At 46.3% G+C, this 25,662-nt stretch overlaps 1 protein-coding gene across 2 annotated transcripts in view; it reads left to right on the forward strand.

Moving 5' to 3' along the window:
• Nucleotides 1-2,005: 2,005 nt before the first annotated feature.
• The window catches only part of RASAL1 (RAS protein activator like 1), a 67,395-nt gene continuing 43,738 nt past the window's right edge, over nt 2,006-25,662 (forward strand). For both annotated transcript variants that reach the window (XM_081841807.1, XM_081841808.1), the window contains exons 1-5: nt 2,006-2,446; nt 12,263-12,319; nt 19,159-19,272; nt 24,891-24,952; nt 25,336-25,465. In XM_081841807.1, the coding sequence (XP_081697933.1) occupies nt 2,382-2,446; nt 12,263-12,319; nt 19,159-19,272; nt 24,891-24,952; nt 25,336-25,465 (428 nt within the window). In that variant the 5' untranslated portion in view covers nt 2,006-2,381. The remainder of the gene's footprint in view (nt 2,447-12,262; nt 12,320-19,158; nt 19,273-24,890; nt 24,953-25,335; nt 25,466-25,662) is intronic.

Below are 25,662 nucleotides of genomic sequence, written 5' to 3' on the forward strand. Positions count from 1 at the left end.
GGTCACCAGCTGAGGAACCCCCAGGGGAAGGAGGCTTAGAGCCTGGGGAGTGCTGGTGGAATGACTATTAGTGATCAGAGGGTGAAGAAGGAGCAGACGGGAAGGAGGAGATGTCGGAAGTTGAAGAGGCGACAGGGTTTAGTGAGCAGGTAGATGCTGGGGAAGAGAGCAGTCTACGATCAGAGACAGGAGAGGACGGGGGCCAAGAAACAGAGATGAGGCAGGCTGCTGAAGAAGCCAGGGAGCAAAGAGAGACAAGAAAAAGGAGCCTTAGACTGCAAGGAGGGGAACTGCAACTGCCTCATTGGGGCAAGACCTACAGGGAAGAGTTGCTGTCATCACTGGGCTTGCACTGTTTTGGTTTCTTTGAATTAAAGGTAAATTCACTGACACCAGTGTTTGTTTTCTATTGCTGACATACTTCTGACCCTATGTCCAGGTCCAGGATGCTTAGCTGAACAGGGATGGGGAGCCTGCCCCCCTTCAGATGTTATTGGACTCCAGCTCCCATCAGCCCCAGCCACCATGGTCAATGGTCAGGGGGTGATGGGAGTTGTAGTCCAACAACATATGGAGAAGCACAGGTTTTCCCTGTGGGCTTTAAAGGCCACAACCAGCACCTTGAATCAAGCTTCGAAACAAACTGGTAGCCAGTGCAGTTTCTAATACCCTGACTGGTCTGCGGCACATAGTTCCTCATAACTGTTCAGATCTAGCTTTTCAAGGGCAGCCCCTCTGGCGACACATTACAGCAGCAGCCTCTAACGTGGACCCTGTGATCATTTTCTGAAGGCCTTCTCTCTGAACATCTTCTATGGGAGCAGGGAGTTTTTTCAGCTGGAACATAGTTCCGGCATCTCTCAGGTGTGTGCCATTGCCATTATAAGAGAGCAAGGGAGGCATTCACCATGAGTTCCAGCACCTCTTTTTCTAGAAAAATAACACTGTATGGAAGGATCCACAGGACAGCAACTCAAAGGCCTTTTCAGTGGTGGCCCCCTTCTTGAGGAACGCTATTTTCAGGGAGGCATGTCTGGCGCCATCATTACTTATCTTTAAACACCAAGCAAAACTGTTTCTTTTCTGTCGTTTGGCTTCTAATCTGGCCTCTTTTGGTTGGGGGTTGGCGGGATGCCTGAGCCCTGCCTTTTTTAAAAAAAACATGAAGGTGTTTTCGATTTTTCTGTGTTTTGCTTTCACGCCAGCCCTAGTCCATGGCTGGGGGCATCCCGCTACCCCTTGCTGGAAGCAGAACACTGGGGCTGGGAGATCAGATCCAGCAGGGCAGTTTCTTAACACTCCGGAGAATGTTGCTTATTATTATTATTATTATTTGTTGTAGTTGTTTAGTCATTTAGTCGTGTCCGACTCTTCATGACCCCATGGACCAGAGCACGCCAGGCACTCCTGTCTTCCACTGCCTCCCGCGGTGTGGTCAAACTCATGCTGGTAGCTTTGAGAACACTGTCCAACCATCTCGTCCTCTGTCGTCCCCTTCTCCTTGTGCCCTCCATCTTTCCCAACATCAGGGAGTCTTCTCTTCTCATGAGGTGGCCAAAATATTGGAGTCTCAGCTTCAGGATCTGTCCTTCCAGTGAGTACTCAGGGCTGATTTCCTTCAGAATGGAGAGGTTTGATCTTCTTGCAGTCCATGGGACTCTCAAGAGTCTACTCCAGCACCATAATTCAAAAGCATCAATTCTTCGGCGATCAGCCTTCTTTATGGTCCAGCTCTCACTTCCATACATCACTACTGGGAAAACCATAGCTTTAACTATACGGACCTTTGTTGGCAAGGTGATGTCTCTGCTTTTTAAGATGCTGTCTCGGTTTGTCATTGTTTTTCTCCCAAGAAGCAGACGTATTATTATTATTATTATTATTATTAAGAAAGCAAAGGAACAAACGCCCCCCACCCCCAACAACCAACGGAACGGAGCTCCGCCGCTTCCCTTTTCGGCCTCTAGGAGGCGGGCCAGCTTCACACTCTTCCGCCCGGCCACCTGTAGCCGCAGCCCAGGCAGCCGAGGAGCGCCTGGCATTTAACAAGGCGAGCGAAGGCAGCCAGCTCGACAGGCGGGCGCTCTCGCCTGCTGAACTCCGCGGAGAAGGAGATCGCCACCTGGCCGGACCGGTTCCCCAGCCTGTCTGCCTCTCTCTCCCGTCTTGCCTGGCTGCCTGGCTTCTGGAGGAGGAGGAGGCGGCTTTCCTGCTGACTGGAAAAAGCCCCTTCGCCTTGCAAACCGGGAGGGATCAAAGGCAGGCGCGGCGCGGCTGCTGCGGCTGGACGCCCGTCGAGGATCAACGCTCCATGCAGCCCGCGGACCGTCGGTGAGCGCTGCTGCAGCGGCCGCTGCCAGCGCGCCTCCGCCGGCCTCGGCATGGCCAAGAACACGTCGCTGCACTTCCGCGTGGTGGAGGGAAGGGACCTGCCGGCCAAGGACGTGTGAGTGCCGGCCCGCGCCGTCGAGACCCCCTCCTTTCCCCGCCAAACCCCTCCGGACGGCCCCCCTGCCGTCCGAAGCCGAGTTCCTCTCCACTGCGCGGACCCGACTAGACGGCGCCTCTTTTTGTTTTCCCCCACAGTGGTTTTTTTTTTTTTTTGCCGTCGCCTGGCTCTTCTCCCTCCCCACCCAACCTCGACGGTCCTAGAAGGCGGCAGGGCTAGCAAGCGCCTCTTTTGGACCTGCACTGCAGGGGGTTGGACTAGAGGATCCTTGGTGATCCCTTCTATGATTCCATGACCGGCTGCTGGAGGGCACTGGTTGTCTTGCAGGGCCGCGGCTGTCTTGCCCCCCGACGGCAGCACTGCCGGGGCAAACTCCCGTTTATTTTTCGGGCGGGGTGGAGGTGTTGGCAAGCTCACTTCAGTTGGCAGCTTTCTCCTGGCCATCGCCCACTCCCTCGTCGTCGTCCCCCCCGTCTATGGTCCCCGATCCCCACGACTCCAGAAGGCTGAGTAGGTGGTGGCTGGGAGTGGGGAGTTCCTTCTGTTCTTGCTCACTGCGTGGGCGCGGGGAGGTAGGTGGCGACCGTTCGGGAGCGTAAGACGAGCCCCGCTGCTGGGTCACAGCGAAGGTCTCTCTCCTGTATCTCCTCGAGGGGAGGGAGCGGAGGGCTTCCGGGGGATCCAGCAGGCGAGAGGCGAGCCCGGACCCTCTCCAGCCTCCTGTCCCTCAGAAAACCGAGGAATGTCATAGATTCGTAAAGTTGGAAGGGACCCTCGGTCCTTGAAATGCTATAATATAATGCAGGTGCCCCCGACGGGGATCGAACCTGCAACTTTGGCATCATCAGCACCACGCGGCTGAGCTGTCCTGTCGGTGGCTTTCCTCCATCCTGCTGATACTGACAGAGCGCCTGCTGCTCTGCGTGCAGAAGGCTCCAAGTTCAATTTGAGGCATCTCCAGGCTAGGGCTGGGATGGAGTCCCTCCCTCAAACTGTGGAGAGTCGCTGCCAGTCAGTGTAGGCAGTGCTGACCTAGATGGAGCAAGGGTCTCATTCAGGAAAAGGCAGCTTTCTGCGTTCCTGTGTCTTAAGGGAAGCGCTTTAGCTCAGGGGTGGAACATCTGCTTGGCTTGCAGAAGGTCCCAATGGCATCTCTGCAAAGTGTCCCCTGCCTGAAATGGCTGCCAGTCAGTGTAGTCCTGACGGGTTTGATTCTGTATATTAAGGAGGTTGCTCTGAGTTTGGGTGTGATTTTAATTTATTTATTTTTTTAAAAAATGTTTAAAATAGTTGTTTTAAACTATTTTTTAATGCCGATAGTCTTTTTCATATTCTTTATTGAGAAATAAAAAGTAGAAACTTACAAGGGCACAGAGTAAGACACAAAAAGAAGAAACAAGAAATAGTACCCAAACAAAACAGAAAAAAAGATATTGTGCACATTACAAAAAAAGGGAGTTGTAGTTAATCAGACCTTAATCTAATACGGTATTTATAACAACGAATTCCAAATATTGTTAAATTTGTCCATGGCAAGTCTACGTTTGTACACAACTTGTTTATGTGTAGAGAGTTTGTACTTATCTTCAATCCATTGAAGATGGATTTTTATTTAAGTTAATACATTTCCAAAAGTGCAGAAATAAGAACAACACATAATTGGAGGGATTTGGTTCATTATTAAAGTAGATAGTTTCCACCCCCACCCCCAAAACAAACCATATTCAAATGCAAAGTTCCTCCATGTCAACTCTACCATTAGAAATTAGATGGGTGACGATGGAAAGCTTAATTTTTTTTTTTTTTGCTTACAATGTTTATTAACAAAAGTTACTGGGGCAAGAACAGTAAAAGCAACACTAGTTAAGGACTGTAATATGGCAAGAGGAAGATGTTGTCATTCAGTGGTATCTGCCTTGCATGCTGAACGTCCCGAGTTCAATTCCTGCACTGCTGGGTAGCACTGGGAGAAAACCCTGTTCAGAAATTGGGAGAGATGCTTCCAGTCAGTGCAGACAGCATTGAACTAGATGGACCAGAGATTTGGCTCGATATAAGGAAGCCTCCTGTGACAGGGGAGGTGGCATACCTGAGTGGGTAGAGCATCTGCTTTGCATGCAGAAGGTCCCGGGTTCAATCCCCAATCTCCCAGGTAGGGCTGGGAGAGAGTTCCTGCCTGAAACTCTGGAGCGCTGCTGCCAGTCAGTGTAGGTAATGCTGAGCTAGATGGACCAGAGGTCTTCCTCAGCATAAGGCAGCTTTCTGTGTTTCTATGTCTCTAGGGAAGAGCCACAGCCTACCCTGGTGTATCCAGGTAAGGCTGGGACAGACTCCTTATCTGAAACCCTGGAAAGCTACTGCCAGTCAGTGCTGACAGTTCTGGGCTAGATGGACGGATGTCGTACAAGGCAACTGATAGTCCTTATGAATTTGTCTAATCCCCTTTGGAAGCCATCCCAGGTTGGCAGCTGTCACTACGGCCACCTGATATAAAGTCCAATTAGATCATGGGTCCATCTAGCTCAATATTGTCTACACTGACTGGCAGCAGCTCTTCAGGATTTCATACAGGGAGCTTCTCCCACCTTGAGCTGGACATGCCGGGATTGAACCTGGGACATTGCATGCAAAACAGTTTGCCCTACCTCTGAGCCACAACCTTTCCTCAATTCTGTACTTTTAAGGGTGTGAAGCAGAGTAGTTTTGGCAGCTGCCCAGCAATCCTGCATTGCAGGGGGTTGGACTAGATGACCCTTGGGGAACCCTTCCAACACTCTGCAAGTCTATGCTTCTATGCCAGCTTCAGCACAGATTCAAACACTGCTTGGCAGGTTCCCTGTTGCCACCAAAGGGTCGTTACCGAAGGGTCAATCCTGTGTCTGCTTACCATGCCCTGTTGAACACATGGAGACCAATGCTTGAGTAAATATTATTATTATTATTATTATTATTATTATTATTATTATTATTAATTGAGTTTGTATACTCCCCTATACCCGGAGGTCTCGGGGCGGTTCACAAAAAAGATCACAACATAAAGGTGTGTAATGAAGGCACCAGGCAAACTTCCTTGGGGAGAGCATTCCACAGACAGGGAGCCACTGCAGAGAAGGCCCCGTTCTCGTGATGCCACCCTCCTGACCTCTCGAGGAGGAGGCACACGAAGATGATCTCAGGGTCCAGGTAGGTTCATATGGAAAGAGGCAGTCCTTGAGATACTGCGGTCCTGAGCTTTTAAAGGCTTTATAGGTCAAAACCAGCACTTTGAATTGGGCCCGGAAACTAATTGGTAACCAGTGCAGTCAGACCAGGATTGGTGTAATATGCTCAAACCGTCCTGCTCTGGTGAGCAGCCTGGCCGCTGAATTCTGCACTAGCTGAAGTTTCCGAAGCATCTTCAGAGGCAGCCCTATCTATAACGCATTGCAGTAATCTAACCTTGAAGTTACCAGAGCATAGACAACAGTAGTTAACCGTATTTTTTGCACCATAACACTCACTTTTTTCCTCCTAAAAAGTAAGGGGAAATGTCTGTGCGTGTTATGGAGGGAATGCCTACGGGTGGCATGCCTACGGATTTTCCTCCTCTAAAAACTACGTGCGTGTTATGGTCGGGTGCGTGTTATAGAGCGAAAAATATGGTAGTCTATCCCTGTCCAGAGGCATGTTATGTGTCTACTAAGAAGTAAGCCCCATGGACATCAGTGGGACTTACTCCCAAGTAAGTGCGTACAGGGTTGCAGGCCTAGCCTTTTTTGCCTCCATGATATAGAACCATAGGAAGCTGTTTTATAGTCAAGTGGTGTATATAAAAATCTTTTTTAAAATAAATAAGATTTGCAAATACAATAAACAAGACATCAAACTAAAATACACCACAGTACTGCTTTTAAAACTAAAACAATACAAATAAACTACAGTTCCCAGGATTTTGGAGGGCTAGCCACGTGCTTTAAATGTGTGTTCTGAATGTGACTACAGTGGTACCTCAGGTTAAGTACTTAATTCGTTCCGGAGGTCCGTACTTAACCTGAAACTGTTCTTAACCTGAAGCACCACTTTAGCTAATGGGGCCTCCTGCTGCCGCCGCGCCGCCGGAGCATGATTTCTGTTCTCATCTTGAAGCAAAGTTCTTAACATGAAGCACTATTTCTGGGAGTCTGTAACCTGAAGCGTATGTAACCTGAAGCATATGTAACCCGAAGTACCACTGTATATCAGTCTCAGCATGTGAGTTGTTTTTAAAGTAGTTCTGTTTTTAAGGACAGGCTCTGAACCCAGATCTTGGGGGCGGGGGTGGCACAAAACAGGGCTTGCGCGCGCGCGCACACACACACACACACACACACACACAATCACACTTGCGGTCTCCCAAGCTAGCTAGCTAAGTAGAAAACTGCTGTGAGTCGGGCTCCTGGCATTTTACTGTTTCCATGGATGTAGTGACATCTCCTTGAGCTGCTTGCTTCAGAGGCTAGCTAACAAGATTTCAGGGGAGGAGGGAACAAAGGGTTCCTCTTCAAAGCAGGGATCGGCAACATGCGGCCCTCGAGTGAATTTCAAAAGGCCCCTGCCTGTGCCACTGGCTGGCTCAGGCCTCTGGTAACCTGCAGGAAGCCTCTGTAGAGCAGTTGTTGAGAGCTGCCAGCGGGGATGGTGGCTGTTGCTTGTGGGCTTCCCCTGGGCAGGGCGGGGTCTGGTTGACCATTGTGAGAACAGGATACTGAATTAGATGGAGCCCCCGCTTTGGCCTGATTCAGCAGGGCTCTTACTGGGTAGTAGGTGAAGTGGAGAAAGAAGGGTGTGTCGGAGACAAAGGGGGAGAGAGAGGGAAAAGGGGTGTCAGAAAGAGTGTGGGGAGAGGCAGGGGTGCCAACTGGAATAAAATATTGGGTGGAGGGGTCCCAGGTAAGCTGCTGCCGCGCGATTTCTGTTCTCATCCTGAAGCAAAGTTCTTAACCCGAGGTATTATTTCTGGGTTAGCGGAGTCTGTAACCTGAAGCGTATGTAACCCGAGTACGCTTCAGGTTACAAACTCCGCTAACCCAGAAATAGTACCTCGGGTTAAGAACTTTGCTTCAGGATGAGAACAGAAATTGTGCTCCGGCAGCGCAGTGGCAGCAGGAGGCCCCATTAGCTAAATTGGTGCTTCAGGTTAAGAACAGTTTCAGGTTAAGAACAGATCTCCGGAATGAATTAAGTACTTAACCCGAGGTACCACTGTATTGGATTGTATATCCAACATTCATATTATTCAGAGAAGGCGCATTGAGGATAATGAACTCAGTTCACTTCAGTCCATTGTTTCCAGTGGGTCTACTCTGAGTAGGCCTTAGTTGGATATTAATTTCTAAGCTACAATCCTCTTTTTGAGCAGCGATCTTGCCTAACCCCTTGGAGTTCAGGAGACTGAATTAAGTTACTATTATTAGTTATCAAGTTACAATCCAGGCTGATATTAATCTATAAATAATAGAGGGGGCAGAGAGGTTTGCCATAATGATATGTTGCGCTGCGATGGCAGCCGATGAGAACTCAGCCATGCATGTGGCAGCGAGGCTGGGAAGAGAGGGGCATTTTGCATTTTGCATTTTCCCGATTTGTAGCTCTCTGGCTTCTGGGTGACTTGCGCTGAATTTAAAAACAAACAAAGAAAAACTGCAGGAATGGTAACCTCCAGAGATGAGAAAACACCAGAGGTGATGGCAGAATTAAGCATTTAAGGCTGCAGCTTAAGAACATCAGAAGAGGCTGCTGGATCAGGCCAATGGCCCATCTAGTCAGTCCAGCATCCTGTTCTCACAGTGGCCAACCAATTGCCTGTGGAAAGCCTATAAGCAGGATTCGAACACAGGAGCCTTCTCCCCTCCTGCGGTTTACAGCAACTGGTATTTGGAAGCATAGTGACTGTATCCAACTGTGGATGAGTAGTAGCCATTGATAGGCCTCTCCTCCAGGCATTTGTCTAATCCTCTTTTAATGCTGTCAGGGTTGGTGGTCATCATTGCCACTTGTGGGAACCAGTTCCACAGAAAGACTTTCTTTTATCTGTCCCGAATCTTCTAACATTCAGCTTCGTTGGACGTCTACAAGTTCTAGTGTTATGAGAGAGGGAGAAATGCTTTTCTCTATCTATTCCCTCCCACCCAGGCAACGCTTAATTTTATAAGCCTCTGCCATGTCACTTCTTGCTTGCCTTATCTCTAGATTAAAAAGTCCCCCCAAATGCTGCACATTTCCTTATTTGGGAGTCTTTCCATCCCTCAATATCCATTTTGAGGCGAGGCGACCAGAACTGTAATACAGTGTTACCTCGGGTTAAGAACTTAATTCGTTCTGGAGGTCCGTTCTTAACCTGAAACTGTTCTTAACCTGAGGTACCACTCTAGCTAACGGGGCCTCCTGCTGCCGCCGTGCCGCCATCACGCGATTTCTGTTCTCATCCTGAAGCAAAGTTCTTAACCCGAGGTACTATTTCTGGGTTAGCGGAATCTGTAACCTGAAGCGTCTGTAACCTGAGGTACCACTGTACTGTATTGGCCTGAATATAAGCCTCACTTTCCCCCCAAATTCCGACCGTGAAAAGTTAAAGTGTGGCTTATATTTGCAACCTTATAGTATGCAGCCAGGAGCGCGGGGCAAACAGCGCCAGGAGAGCGGCAAAGTGTCGCCTGCCCCATGCGTAGTCCTCTGTCCTCTCCCCCACAGCTGGGAAGGGAGAGAGTGAGGAAGGAGAAAGGCTGCCGGCAAGGCAGCACAGCTCCCCCCCCCCCCAAGTATGCAGCCAGGAGCAGCGAGGAAGGGAGCAGATTATATTCGGGTATTTTTCTTTTTGCCCCTCCAATTTTAAAGGTGCAGATTATATTCGGGTGCGGCTTATATTCGAGCTTATATTATTATTATTATTATTATTATTGTTGTTGTTGTTGTTGTTGTTGTTGTTGCTATTATTATTATTATTATTATTATACTTATATTATTATTATTATTATTATTATTATTATTATTATTTTACTTATTATTATATTATTATAAATGGGATGCATGTGGCGCTGTGGGTAAAACCTCAGCGCCTAGGACTTGCTGATCGTCAGGTCAGTGGTTCGAATCCCCGCGGCGGGGTGCGCTCCCGTTGCTCGGTCCCAGCGCCTGCCAACCTAGCAGTTCGAAAGCACCCCTGGGTGCAAGTAGATAAATAGGGACCGCTTACTAGCGGGAAGGTAAATGTCATTTCCGTGTGCTGCGCTGGCTCACCAGATGCAGCTTGTCATGCTAGCCACGTGACCCGGAAGTATCTGCGGACAGCGCTGGCCCCCGGCCTCTTAAGTGAGATGGGCGCACAACCCTAGAGTCGGACACGACTGGCCCGTATGGGCAGGGGTACCTTTACCTTTACCTATATTATTATTAATATTACTTAAACTCTGCCCATCTGACCGAGTCTCCCCAGCCACTCTGGGCGGCTCCCAACAGAATATTAAAAACACAATAAAACATCAAACATTAAAAACTTCCTTAAACAGGGCTGCCTTCAGATGTCTTCTAAAAGTCAGATAGTTGTTTATTTCCTTGACATCTGGTGGGAGGGTGTTACACAGGGCGGGCGCCACTACTGAGAAGGCCCTCTATCTGGTTCCCTGTAAGCTCACTTCTCGCAGGGAGGGAACCACTAGAAGGCCCTCAGAGTTGGACCTCAGTGTCCAGGCTGAACGTTGGGGGTGGAGACGCTCCTTCAGGTATACTGGGCTGAGGCTGTTTAGGGCTTTAAAGGTCAGCACCAACACTTTGAATTGTGCTTGGAAACGTACTGGGAGCCAATGTAGGTCTTTCAGGACCGGTGTTATGTGGTCTTGGCGGCCGCTCCCAGTCACCAGTCTAGCTGCCGCATTCTGGATTAGTTGCAGTTTCCGGGTCACCTTCAAAGGTAGCTCCACGGAGAGCACGTTGCAGTAGTCCAAGTGGGAGATAACTAGAGCTGTACACACAGTACTCCAAATGTGGTTGCACCGTAGATCTGTATAATGGCATTATGATACTGGCAGTTTTATTTTCAACATCCCAGAACCAAAATGAGTGGTCCTCCTGGCTGCTCCATCCTGTGGAACGACCTTCCCCCTGCCTTGTGTCAAGTAGCAACCAGCAGTTGCGTCAGACGCCTCGTAAAGACTTATCTCTTTGGCCTGGGCTTTTCATGACCCGTAAGATTAGACTCTGATTTATATGCGCAAATCCTATGAATTCATTCTTTTTATTTGCTTTTATGCTCTTTTATTGACTTTACAGCTGTATTTGCGTGTTAACGGATATTGGTTCTTTGCATTGTACATAGCGCATGCTGATTAGAGGGGTTTTCAAACTGGGAAGTGGTTTAGAAAGGCTTTTAAAATAAATAAATGGCCACTAGCCATGGTGGCAGGGATGTGGGTGGCGCTGTGGTCTAAACCACAGAGCCTAGGACTTGCCAATCAGAAGGTCGACGGTTCAAATCCCCGTGACGGGGTGAGCTCCCATTGTTCGGTCCCTGCTCCTGCATACCTATCAGTTCAAAAGCACGTCAAAGTGCAAGTAGATAAATAGGTACCGCTCCGGTGGGAAGATAAACGGTGTTTCCGTGTGTTGCTCTGGTTTGCCAGAAGTGGCTTAGTCATGCTGGCCACATGACCCGGAAGCTGTACGCCAGCTCCCTCGGCCAATAAAGCGAGATGAGTGCCGCAGCCCCAGAGTTGTCCGCGACGGGACCTAACGGTCAGGGTTTCCTTTACCTTTAGCCATGGTGGCTGTGTTCTGCCTGCATGGCCTGCTGGAAGCTGTGATGCTTCTGAATACCAGTTGCAGGAGAGGACTGGGATCTTGTGCTCAGCTGCTGCTTGAGCATCTGGTTTGCCACTGTGAGAACAGGGTGCTGGACTAGATGGGCCATTGGCATGATCCAGCAGAGCTCTGCTTATGCTCTTGAATCAATCTGTCCCTTCAATCTCTCTCCCTACCAGGCTATATGCTGTCCCCAGCTTAGGGACGTAGTGTGGAGGGGCAGGGGGACTATGGCCAACGGGTACACAAATTTGAGGGGCTGCAAACCAGGAACCCTCACACAGCTTCCGGCTTCCACAGAGACCAGTACTGCTTTTTAAATATTTTATTTATGCTTTTCAATTTCATACATTTCAATCATTTTAACATTTCAAAGCTTGACTTCCTTCCCCCTCTTTCTGCGGTTCCTGAAATTTATTTTGTAATATTTTCTGTGTATCCAAATTCACTTAATTTGCTCCTTTCTTCATCTCCTTTAAATATATACTCATATAAAACGTCAGGCTATTATAATAATCCTGCCAATGTTCTTACCTGTTTACAGTTTGTTTGTAAATATTCAATAAACCGTTTCCATTCTTTTATAAAAAGTTTGTTACCTTGATTTCTTATTTTTCCAGTAAGTTTCACCATTTCTGCATATTCCACAAGTTTTTGTATCCATTCTTCTTTTGCTTGGACTTCTTCTCATAGAGACTGGTGCCGCTGGATTGTTTTCTCATCTGAAGGTTGCCCAGAATGGAATGTGACTCTTAGGCTAAAAAAGCTTAAATTCCCTTAAATTCCTGTTCTCCTCTGTAGGTAAATCCCATCAGGATTTTCAGTGGGCACCAGTACTACTGCCACCCACGGCTTTTGTGACATTTTCGAAACCAGTGATGCCCCCAACCTATTATTATTATTATTATTATTATTATTATTATTATTATTATTATTATTATTTGCATTGGTGTGGGGAGCGTTTAATTCTCATCCATGTTTCTGCTTTGCTCTCTCCCAAAGGTCCGGCACCAGCGACCCTTATTGCATCATCAAGGTTGACAACGAGGTCGTGGCAAGGTAAGTAGAGGCAGAGAGGACTGGAACGCCCACATCTCTCCCAGTTTTAAAGATTTCCCAGATTTAGAGATTTCCTCAAAACGTCCCTAAACACTGCCAGCTTTCCTTGTAGGACAGTTGTTCCCTCCATCCCCTTGATAATTTTGGTTGCCCTTTTCTGAATCATTGAACTCAGTATCTCAAGCCTCAGGATCAGAAATATTAGTGGAAGAGGCTTCTTCATGGCAGCAAAACAGTACCTCCATGTTCGAAGGCAGTCCTGTATAGCTCTAACATGCCACACGCTGGGCACAAATAGTGGGCTTCCCAGAAGTATCCATCTGGTCATTGTTGGTTTTGGTAGAGGACTGTAGGAAATTTTGGTCCAGATGTTCTTATGACTCTTCTTGTTCTAAGATTTATCTGACTATTGTTACAAACGTGCTCAAGTCTGGACTGTCCTTTGGCAACCTGATGTCATCCAGATGTTTGGACTAAAACTCCACCAGCCCCAGCCAGCTGTGATGGGAGTTGTAGTCCAGAAAGGCTGTGCTTGGTGGGGCTGATGGGAGTTGTAGTTCAAAAGCATCCAGAGGGCACAAGGTTGGTGCCAGCTCTGTAAGCCTTGCCAACTATGACCTCTTTTGGACGGAGGTGACTTGGCCATTGTACTCTGTGCTCTGTGAACTTCCAGACTGGATTGTCGCAGCCAGATTACTAGCTGGGGTTCCGTTTAGATTTCACATAACCCCTGTTTTAGAACAGATGCACTGGTTGGAATTTTGTTCCAGGCCCAGTTTAAGGACTCAGCTACATTAGTCAAAAAACAGCGTTTTGTATGCATTATAAACATGCAACACCAGATGGCGCTGGCGAGCAAAACAAAAATCTAAGCAATTTTCCAGAGCGTTTTCCCCCTTCTGTTAGAACGATTTAATTTCTGACTTATTTATAGTGGGGGGTTCCCCCCCTGTGTGTAGATCCACCCCAAGCAGCTCATGCCAGTGTTCAGACCCCTAAATGACTCAGGCCCCAAATATCTGAAAGACTGCATCTATCCTGACAGACCCTCCCTGGTGCTGAGACAGGCAGAGGGGGTCCTCTTGGTAGTTCCTTCACCTTCAGAGGCTCAGGGTGATGGCGGCCCAGAAGAGGGTCTTCTCTGTGGTGGCCCCTAAGCTGTGGAACTCCCTCCCCACAGAGGTGCGCCTGGCACCTTGATTATACAGCTTCCAGAGGATGCTGAAAAGACACCTCTTTGCTTTTGACACTTGAGGTGTATATTTTTGTGACTGTAAGTTATTTTAAACTGTTTTTGATGTTGTGTTTCAATTTCACAACTTTGCCCTGGGGTGAAGGGCAGGCAAACAACAGCAGCAGCAGCAAACAACAACAACAACAACAGGGTCTGGACTCTGCTTCCCTTGGGAAAAGCATTGCTCTGTGAAAGCTTGTCATTGTCAGGCTTCCAAATCCAGGCTTTGTCCATGACGTGCCCCACTTAAAGCCTGAGCCGAAAATTAAACTCCCTTCCATGGGGATTAACGAAAACAAGGGGTTGTCCTGGGCAATTAAGGCAGATCTGTGGCGGTTGGTGCCTGGTTGGCAGCCGTGGGGCAGCCTCCCTGGTTGCCAAAGGAGAGATTCAGATGTGCCGTTAAAAGGTGAGCGCTAATATCCACAAGGAATGTTAATCCGCCACGAGGTTTTCCGCAGCTTAATGTTTGAGAGCAGGAGGCCAGACATCTCAGTTGGGATTTTTGCTTATGTTATTTTAAGGGCCCATGGTCCTGCACATAGCCAAGGGAGCAGGTAGCACCTCCAGGGAGACCAGATAACGTCTGCAAGGAGACTAGATAATGTTGCATCAAAGCAAGGTGCTATTTTTTCTAGAATAAGAGATGCTGGCAGTCACCATGAACGCCTCCCTTATTCTCTTTTAATGTCAACGGCACCCACCTGAGAGGTGCTGGAACTGGGTTCTGGTGAGTTCTGGCTGAAAAAAAGCCCTTGTTATCCCACCTAAGATGAGCCTGCTGTATCAGGCTGATGGCCTATCTAGATTTTGTTAGCTCTGTTTGCGGGAAGTTTAGATGATGTTGGCCATTTAGCAAGTCTTCCTCCTGGTTTGTGGGCAGGAAGGTTAGCAGACCCTCCATGTGTCCCTATTTTCCAGGGACATCCCAGATTTAAAGAATCTGCCCCAGTTTCTGGCTTGATCCAGGAATGTCCCACTTTTCCTTAGGACATCCCTATTTTCATTGGAGAAATGTTGGAGGGTATGGAGTTAGCCGACTCACCGAGCCGTCTGAAGGCAGCCCTGGATAGGGAAGGTTTTTTAAAAAAATGTTTAATGGTTCATTATGTTTTTGTATATGTTGTAAGCTGCCAAGAATGGCTGGGGCAACCCAGTAAGATGTGTGGCATATAAATAGTAAAATTATCATTATGGATTGGGACGTCTCTATTTTCATCGGAGAAATGTTGGAGGATATGGTTTAGATGAAGTTGCATCAAAGTAAGGATGCATTTGTTTAAAGCAGCATGGTATATCTTCCCCCAAAGAATTCTGGGAGCTACAATCCCCAGAGTTGATTTAACAACCAATCCCTCTTCCCAGGGAACTCTGTGAATCAGAGCACTGGTCCATCAAGCTTTAAAAGGTAAAGGTAAAGGACCCCTGACAGTTAAGTTCAGTCGTGAACGACTCTGGGGTTACGGCGCTCATCACGCTTTACTGGCCAAGGGAGCCGGCATTTGTCTGCAGACAGTTTTTCTGGGTCATGTGGCCAGCATGACTAAGCCTCTTCTGGCGAAACCATAGCAGTGCACGGAAATGCCCTTTACCTTCCCGCCGGAGCAGTACCTATTTATCTACTTGCACTTTTTAGTGTGCTTTCGAACTGCTAGGTTGGCAGGAGCTGGGACCGAACAACGGGAGCTCACTCCGTTGCAGCGATTCGAACCGCTGACCTTCTGATTGGCATTGTGGTTTAGACCACAATGCTCTATACTCACTAGCACCTGCTCTCCAGGGTTACAGACAGGGGGTGTCTCCAAGCCCTTCCTGGAGATGTCAGTGGCCAAACCTGGAACCTTTTGCATGCCAAGCAAGTGTCCTAACCACTGAGCTACAACCCATCCCAAAGATGCTGTGTACTTTGGGATTTAAAAGGTTTTTTATTTTACAGGTCCTGATAGCTTCTATTAGCACCATTTACAGTATTCCTTCATCCTCCACTTTCTCTCCTGTGGAATATGTGGTAGGGTCACCATACTGGCAGCTTGTTAGCATGATTGACAGCTTGTCAGCCATTTGACATTGCCCGGTGCCCAGAGGTGTTAAGGAACCCTGTGCTTGTCTTCCTGGGCTGGAGAATTGGCAAGAACCTCAGAGAGCCTCAGGCTGTCTGATCCCTCCAGCCTTGACACACCCTTCTCATCTTATCCCTCCTCAAATATTTAATCAAGAGCAAACTGACAACATTATAAGTAGCTCGAAGACAGAGCAACATGGCTCTGTAAAGATTTGCTCCTTAGGATGGTGAACGATTAACCAGGCTGGGAAGAGGCGGTTGAATCAGTCCCTGGCTGTGCTGAGGGGTGGGGGAGAGAGATGAAAAGACATATGAACAGAAGAATAAGAGAAAGCCAAGGTGGTGCAGTGGTTAGAGAATTGCACTAGGACAACCTGGGAGACTAGAGTTCGAATCCCCACTCAGCCATGAAGTTCACTGGGTGTGACCTTGAGTCAATCACTACCTCTCAGCCTAATCCCCAGGTTGTTGTGGGGATTAAATGAGCTCCTTAGAGAAAAAGCGGGATATGAATGCAATCAGTCAATCAATCAATCAATCAATAGCCTACTGGATCAGGCCAATGCCCCAACTAGTCCAACATGCAGTTCTCATAGCCACTGATAATAATAATAATAATAATAATAATAATAATAATAATAATAATAATAATTTATTATTTGTACCCCGCCTATCGGCCTATCTGGCTGAGTTTCCCGCCACTCTGGGTGGCTTCCAACAAAGATTTAAAATACATTAAAATTTCACACATTAAAAATTTCCCTGAAGAGGGCTGCCTTCAGATGTCTTCTAAATGTCAGGTAGTTGTTTATCTCTTTGACATCTGATGGGAGGGTGTTCCACAGGGCGGGCACCACTACTGAGAAGGCCCTCTGCCTGGTTCCCTGTAGCTTTGCTTCTCGCAGTGAGGGAACCACCAGAAGGCCCTCGGCGCTGGATCTCAGCGTCCAGGCAGAACGATGGGGGTGGAGACGCTCCTTCATGTATACTGGACTGAGGCCGTTTAGGGCTTTAAAGGTCAACACCAACACTTTGAATGGCCTTCTGTTCTGCAAATTTGTCCAGTCCTCTTTCAAAGTCATCCAAAATGGTGGTCCTCACTGGCTCCTGTGGGAGGGAGTTCCATAGGTTAACAATGTGTTGCATAGAAGGCATTAAGCACCAACCTTCCTTCTGGGCAGACTCCTGACTTGACCGCCCTCTCCAACAAAGCGTTCCCTGGTTAGCTCTAAAAATGGTGAATAAGAACGAGAGGAAACACGAGAGATTGCAAACTGATGATCTGGCAATGCTTCCTGTATAAAATTAGGTGTATAAATGACATATGATGTGGGGAAAAATGGAGATAGGGAGATGATTTTTCTCTCACTGTTCGGATAGTAGAACTTAGGTAAAAGGTAAAGGGACCCCTGACCATTAGGTCCAGTCGTGACCGACTCTGGGATTGCAGTGCTCTTCTTGCTTTATCGGCCGAGGGAGCCGACGTACAGCTTCCGGGTCATGTGGCCAGCAGGACTAAGCCGCTTCTGGCAAACCAGAGCAGTGCACAGAAACGCTGTTTACCTTCCCGCCGGAGCGGTACCTACCGTATTTATCTACTTGCACTTTGACATGCTTTCGAACTGCTAGGTTGGCAGGAGCAGGGACCGAGCAACGGGAGCTCATCCCGTTGCGGGGATTCGAACCGCTGACCTTCTGATCAGCAAGTCCTAGGCTCTGTGGTTTAACCCACAGTGCCACCCACGTCCTTAGGGACATCCTAAATGTTGAAAGATACAGGACAGACCCGCTTCACACAGCGGAACTCGTACCCACACAAGGTGTAGCAATTGGCCTCCAACTTGGAGGCCTTTAGAACAGGATTGGACCATTTTGTGGAGGAAGAGGCTTTCTGTGGTGACTAGCCGCTGAAACTATATTCTCCACCCACTGTTGGAGGCAGTATGCATCTGAATACCAGTTGGTAGGAATTCTAGGCGAGGAGAGAATTACTATTTTACTTACTATATGTAGGGTTTGGTGTCAGCGTCGCTTGCGCAGGTTCTTTGCTGTTCGCTTGTGTTCCTTTGGTGGTGAGAGAGGTTGGGGTTGGCCTAGGGTGTGGTTTTTCATTTGTGGTTGGCTGTGGTGGTCTTTGTTTTCATGTGTGAGTGGGGTGGGTGGGTGTTTTGGATCAGGTTAGCCATATTGATTTGTGTGCTGTTGGTTGGTTTTTGTCGTCGTCTTGTTGGGCTGTGTATGTGATAAAGGGGAGCCATACCGGGGTGAAGGCGTCTTCTTCTGTTTGTCCCCGTGTCAGTTTCAGTTTATTGGTTAATTTTTCTAGTAGGGCTGTTTCCCATACTATTTGGTACCATTGGTCCATGCTTACTCATGACAGGTCTCTCCAGTGTCTGGCTATGATGCTTCTGGCTGATGAAAGTAGGTGGGTTATGAGTTCTAATTTGCAGGTTTCCTATTAAGGCACCTGGTTGGCCACTGTGAGAACAGGATGCTGGACTCGATGGGCCCCCTTTGATGTGATCCAGCAGGGCTCTTCTTAATGTGCATATGGTTTTAGCGCTGTTTTGCTGTATTTTCACTGTATAAGCCATCCCAGACTCTGTGTTCATCATTTGATGCCCTTCTTTGTGTATCTCCTCTACGTGAGGTCCAGGGGGCAGCAACACGAGAACAGGCCTTCTCTGCAGTGGCTCCCCATTTGCAGAATACTCTCCCCAGGGAGGTTCACCTGGTACCTTCATTATATATTTTTAAGCATCATGTGAAAAAGTTCCTCTTCAACCAAGCCTTTGGCTGATTCATATTCTACCACCTTTTAAATGTGTCTGTGGGAAGTGTGTGTTTGTGGGGGTATTGTTTTGCTGTTTTGTTTTTCTTATTTACTGTATTTTATTCTGTGAACTGCCCTGTGATGTTATGATGAACGGCAGTCGTCTTCTTCTTTTTGTGATCACTCATAGCCAAGTAAGATTGTCTCCCATAAACACAGTTTTAACAGTGAGTCCATAAGTGACCATGGAGGCCAATTCTGGATCCACACATCTTTCCACAATGACAGGGCAGTATATAAATTTAATAATTTTTTTTAAAATAAAAAAATACATTTTGCCCATAGGTTTTATGTATATCATTCTGGGCTCTTTTGAGGAAGGTTGATTAATTAATAATAATAACAAGTGAAATTATTATTATTATTATTATTATTATTATTATTTCACCCACCCTTCACCCCAAGGTCCCAGGGTGTGTTACAACATTAAATCACAAGATTAAAAACAACCTGCAGCTACAAAAATAAAGTGGGTACATACATATATATATATCAGGCATGGGGAACCTTTAGCCCTCCTGATGTTGCTGAACTACAACTTCCATCAGCCCCAGCAAACATGGCCAGTGGTCTGGGATGATGGGAGTTATGAGTTCTGCAACTTCTGGAGGGACAAAGGTTCCCCACGCTATATATATACTTGAGAATCTGGGTTCCTGACACCTCAAAAGACTGCCACACATCCAGTGTTCTCTGCTTCCCCTCTGCAGAACTGCCACGGTGTGGAAGAACCTCAATCCTTTCTGGGGGGAAGAATATACTCTGCACCTTCCAATGGGGTTCCACAACCTCTCCTTCTATGTTCTGGATGAAGACACCATTGGGTAAGTAGTGGAATGGGCACCAGAGAAGGTGGGTTGTAATGGGCTGTGTATGCAGAAGACCATTGTATTTTGAGGAGGTAGGAATAATACCCAGTAGTGATGTGTGGAAGTGAGAGCTGGACCATAAAGAAGGCTGATCGCTGAAGAATTGATGCTTTTGAATTATGGTCTGGAGGAGAGTCTTGAGATTCCCATGGGCTGCAAGAAGATCAAACCTATCAATTCTTAAGGAAATCGGCCCTGAGTGCTCACTGGAAGGACAGATCCTGAAGCTGAGGCTCCAATACTCTGGCCACCTCATGAGAAGAGAAGACTCCCTGGAAAAGATCCTGATGTTGGGAAAGATGGAGGGCACAAGGAGAAGGGGACGACAGAGGACGAGATGGGTGGACAGTGTTCTGGAAGCTATGAACATGAGTTTGATCAAACTGCGGGAGGCAGTGGAAGACAGGAGTGCCTGGCGTGCTCTGGTCCATGAGGTCATGAAGAGTCAGACACGACTAAACGACTAAACAACAACAGGAATAATACTCAGTAATACCCCAAGCAATGCTTCGCTATTACCCTGTTTGGAGGGGCTACGATGGAAAAGACCTCTCTAGGCAACTGTGTGATGCTGATAGATCACAAGAACATGTTTAAGAGGTTGCTGATCCAATACAATACAGTGTACCTCGGGTTAAGTACTTAATTCGTTCCAGAGGTCTGTACTTAACCTGAAACTGTTCTTAACCTGAAGTCCACTTTAGCTAATGGGGCCTCCTGCTGCTGCCACGCCGCCGGAGCACGATTTCTGTTCTCATCCTGATGCAAAGTTCTTAACCCGAGGTACTATTTCTGGGTTGGCAGAGTCTGTAACCTGAATCATATGTAACCTGAAGCACATGTTACCTGAAGGTACCACTGTATATGAAGGTTTTAATATTCTCCCAGGGAAGTTCTGCTCTAAAGTCTGTTGTTTATCTGTCAACACGAGCTGAGATGGCTCTTGACTCAATGGAGATCAAACTTCTTACAACTGATAAAGGTGAATGGGTTCTATCAGGCTCAGCGTGATTAGTGTAGGTAGTATATCTGGTTGCCTTAAGACATATGACAGAATAACACTCTCCTGTTCTTGGATTTGAGGACTGCATTTCCTGAGCCCCTTAGGGTAGGAGTCACTGATAACTTCCCTTGTAGCATTACTTTATGTTTATTTACTCATTGCATTTATATTCCTCCTCTCCTCCAAGGAGCTCATGGTGGCATGCGTCTTTCCCTGCCCCCCCCCTTTTGTCTTCACGACAACCCTGTAAGGCAGGCTGGGTTGAGAGCACAGTGATGAAATCCTTTCGGCAGACTCCAATAAAACCACCTTTACAAATCTCTTAAGAACAATGAAACAATTCACCAGAGCTACAGTTGCTCTGTAAGTGACAAGCAGGGTGGATAAAAATCAATGATTCTTTTTTAAAATAAATTTTTAAAATTGATTTTCCCCCCTTCTTTTTTTGTTTTTTTAAAAAACAAATTATCGGACTTTTATTTACAACATAACATAACCCCTCCACAAATCCACCCACATTAAAAATCTCAAAATTATGTTCATGTTCAGATTTTTAAAAATTTAAATCATATTTTTTTTAAAAATTGGATATATTTTTTAAAATAAATTTTTATTACATTTTTCCACCAGTGAATAAGATGACTATAATTGGAAATTGTTTTAGTTTAATAATGATATTGGAAAGCTGTTACTTTTAAATTACAAGGAAACTCAGAAGGGAGGGATTTGAGGAAGTCAATCAAGATGTTTAAAAAGTTGGATTTGTGAAGAATTAAGTTTGTTATTATTGTTTATTTATTGTTCCCCCCTTTTTCCCCCTTCCTTTTCCCCCCTCTTCTTCTCTTTTTCCTTTTCTGTTTTTGTGTATTGTTTTGCTTATTGGTTTGTGTTATTATGGTAAATTGGATATTTTTTATTTAAATTGGATTTTTAAAATAAAATGCTTTTTGAGGAAAAATCTTTCTAAAGATAGTTTTCTATTTAAATTACATTATACAGTAGTCCAGAGGCTATTCATCAGGAAATAAGGATTTGTTTTAAGTTTTTCATGTGTGCTAAAACTCAGTCTAAGTTTTTTTTTAAAAAAAAGTTTAACCACATCAGTTAACAAACATGGATACATTTGCTACAATGTTATTGCTTTAGTTAAATAAATTGTTTAAATTGTTATTAAGGAAATTATTATTTTTCTCCTTCCAATAAAGTACAGCAGAAAAATTGTCCAAATATAAACAGTTAACTTATTAAACCTCACAATAATTTCATAATTATCAGTCTATGTATTTCTAATAGTATAACCAAATCAGTAATTTTTGATATAACTGTAAAAACTACTCTGAAAATTTATTATTCCAAAAATGAAACCTTCATCTGGTTGTAAATATTAAGATTATACCAGCAAGAATGAGTCTTTCTGTAAAAAAAAAGGAAAAATAAATAAATCCAGTCTTCCTCACTAGTGATTTAAATCAAGCCTTATTGACTAGTGATTTAAATTATGATTTAAATCAATTTCTACCCTGGTGATAAGTTTGTGCCTGCAAAGCACAACCCTGAACAGCTTTGCTTAAACTGAATGGCATGAAATGACTCACAAATTTTCCCATTCCTGGGCAATACCTTACTGGATTTTAAGGCCCAGGACACAGGTCTGACCACCAGGCCATGAGATTATTCTGCTTCTTGCATTATCTTGTAAGCACAACTGTTTCTGTGTCAATGGAGATGACACAGATGCTTGGAGATGCGCGTGCTGGGGGAGTTGTAGTTTGGAGGGTAATCCTATTGTGCAAGAAGGAAGTTGTGCTGCTTAATTAATATTTGCAGCCTGAACCTGCAGAGAACTTGAGGAGCCCTCATTTTGGGTAGCAAATTAGAAAGCCAGTGTGGTGTAGCAGTTAGGTCAGACGAGGATTGAGGGGGGGGGGCGCACAGGATTCAAATCTTTCCACAAATGACAACACCTTGAAGGTCCCAAGTCACAAGGTGGTTAGATTGGTCTCAACTAGGGCCAGGGCCTTTTCAGTACTGGCCCTGACTTGGTGGAACGCTCTGTCACAAGAGACTAGGGCCCTGCGGGACTTGACATCTTTCTGCAGGGCCTGCAAGACAGAGCTGTTCAGCCTGGCCTTTGGTTTGGACTCAGTCTAACCCTTATGTTTCCCTCCCCTTATGGTTTTGATCTATGGGCTCCTTTTAAAATGAGGCTGCATTTTAAATTGTATTTTAACCTGTATTTTAAATTGGCTCCCCCCATTATATTTTTATTGTAATTTTATCCACCCTGAGCTCGGCTCTGGCCGGGGAGGGTGGAGTATAAATAAAATTTATTATTATTATTATTATTATTATTATTATTATTAGGCCATGAAGCTCACTGGGTGACCTTGGGCTGGGTGCTGTCTCTCCGCCTCACCCCCTGGAATGGTTTAACTCTCATTAACTTAGTGCAAGGGCCACGTTCCACTTGGGGAAACCTTCTTGGGGCCACATGCCAGTGGTGGGCGGGGCCAGCAGCAAAAGTGGGCGGGGCCGCAAAATTTACCTTTGTATAGTAGGCTACTTTCTTCCCGCACTCACCTGCCGCTCTCTATCCTCCGCCCAGGCAGGCAAGAATCATTGTCAAGAGATTGAGGACACATTTTTGGCTAGGCAAAAACGCACAAGGATGGGGCATTGCTGGTCCGATGCAGTGTGTGTGGCTAGCGATGGGGTGTCGCCTCCGTAGGGTCCTTGGAGGCTATGTCTAGCCATCATGGCTAATAGCCACTGGTAACTTTCCTGATCCACCAAGGTTCCCGTCGCCCCATCAAGGCAATGGCTCAGGTGAGACTGCACAAGGTAAGGATGTTAGCTGGTGTTGATCAGGAACAGGGAAGGTTCAGGACCCTGGACAGTACTGCAGGTTGTGGCCCAATGATTTATTCTCCAGTCAAGTTGTGTGTATAGAACTACATTTGCTGGAGTGAAGGGTAACATACGAAAATGCATTATATTAGGGGGGGATTTGACCATTTTCTGTTTGCTTTGAAACAAATACAAAACCAGTAAACAATATTATGGGAAGTTTGGTTGCAAAAATGCATTATATTAAGAGAAATATCACATACAAATGAGAACATCAGGATGGAAATTTGCATGAAAATGCTGGTGAGTTTTCATCGAAACCTTAAAAAAATTAAAATTGCACACTGATGCAGAAATGCCAAGAACTGGATTTAAGGCTGGTGAAATGAAAAATGGACAGAAACCAAAAACTGACTGATTAACCCATTACTGCTGTGGTGGAGTTGGAGGCGACACAAGGAGCTGCCTACCTTGACATCCTTCAAACGTTCTTGGATGGGCTGAATGGGATGCAAAGCCTTCTCTGTGAGGGGAGACCCTCTGCCTCTATCTGCTTCTACAGGGCTTTGCGTTGCTCTGGAGAGAATAGGCTTCTTTTGTGGGCCGCCTCCTGGAGAAGAAGATGTATTGCATGAGAAGGACTAGGAACAGGTGGATTCATCTGTTTCCTCCCAATGCCTGTTTTGAGTTCGTCTCTTCAAAAGCCTTGTTTCCGCGACAACAATCTGCATTTTCCCTACCCATTGGGCAGTATCCAGATAACTTGTTTGGCTGGCGCTAGGATTTAATCTTGTGCAATGGAACTTTCCCCATTTTCCTCCCCACCCCTGTAGGCCTGTTACATCTCTCCTAGGGGTCCCCTCTGTGGGGCAGATCTGGGGGAAGGCATACAAAGGGAAGTTCCATTTTGCAGACATGAATTTTTTCACTGGTGGGATGAGGTACGTAGCACGACAGTGGATACAGTGGATACAACACAGCCCTGTTTAGGGAACCTTTTAATGTTTAATAGGTTATTGTATAAGGAAATCAGCCCTGAGTGCTCACTGGAAGGACAGATCCTGAAGCTGAGGGTCCAATACTTTGGCCACCTCAGGAGAAGAGAAGACTCCCTGGAAAAGACCCTGATGTTGGGAAAGATGGAGGGCACAAGGAGAAGGGGACGACAGGACGAGGTGGTTGGACAGGTTTCTCAAAGCAACCAGCATGAGTTTGACCAAACTGTGGGAGGCAGTGAAAAACAGGAGGGCCTGGCGTGCTCTGGTCCATGGGGTCATGAAGAGTCGGACACCACTAAACGACTAAACAACAGCAACAGGTTATTGTATTTTAGTGTTCTGTTGGAAGCCACCCAGCCAGATGGGCGGGGTATAAATAAATTATTATTATTATTATTATTATTATTATTATTATTATTATTATTATTATTTGTATTCCCCACCACCACCAAAAAATGGGCATTTTTGTATGTGTATAGGCATTTTTAGATATGTGTGTCTGTGTAGGTTATATCTATCTGCCAGATATTGCATTGCAGAATTCAGAGGAGTGCAAAGACAGAAGGGTAACTGTTCCACTCTGCAAATTAGTCTGGGAAGGGCAAATGATTTGCTTAAAAATCAGAGTTGCACAAACTCCACAACAACCCTGCCAGGTAAGGCAGCTTCCGGTGCTCCTCTTTCAGTCCCGTCTTATACCATTTCTGTTCTTTGTCTCCTTGCAGGCATGATGATGCCATCGGCAAAATCTCCCTCAGCAAAGACTTCATCTCATCTCACTCTCGGGGTAGGTGCCAGTGGGCACCCTAGTGGGAAGGGTGACCAATGGCTGCGGGGGTGGGGTGTGTGATGTTGTATTGTGTTTCCTACTATTTTTTGTTGGAAGCCGCCCAGAGGGGCTGGGGTATCCCTGTCAGATGGGCAGCATGCAAGCAAGCAAGCAAACAAACGTCAACAAAAAAACAAGCAAATGTTGATGCCAACAAACAAGCAATTGTTGTTGTTAACAGATAGAAAAATCCCTAAACTATCTGCCAAGACCATCAACAATTTTCATATGGAAAGGGAAAAACACACACACACACACAAACACACACATGTATATATATATATGTATAGTTCTTCTGCAAACTTCTGCTGTGTTCCCCCCCCTCTCTTCCTCCAATGCAGGAATTGACAGCTGGATCAACCTCAGCCCTGTGGATCCCAACGAAGAGGTGCAGGGGGAGATCTCAGTGGAGCTGCAGGTGGTGGAGGAATCCCACAAGAGGGTGCTGTGCTGCCATGTCATTGAAGCAAGGTAGAAGAAGGGTTTTCTCTCTGTGTGTCCTTCTCCCCCTCTCCCCTTTCTAGCTCAAGAGTGCATCTCAAGCCGACAGGTTGAGGGAACGTTCTTTCATGTGTGGTGGACTTGTAAAAGGGTAAAAGAGTTTTGGGAAATGATCCATAATGAATTGGAAAAAAATGTTAAAAAGTACTTTCCCCCCAAAAAACCCA

The sequence above is a fragment of the Podarcis erhardii genome (genome assembly GCF_964252035.2).
Source record: "Podarcis erhardii genome assembly, chromosome: 15".
In the NCBI taxonomy this organism is placed as follows: Eukaryota; Metazoa; Chordata; class Lepidosauria; order Squamata; family Lacertidae; genus Podarcis; species Podarcis erhardii.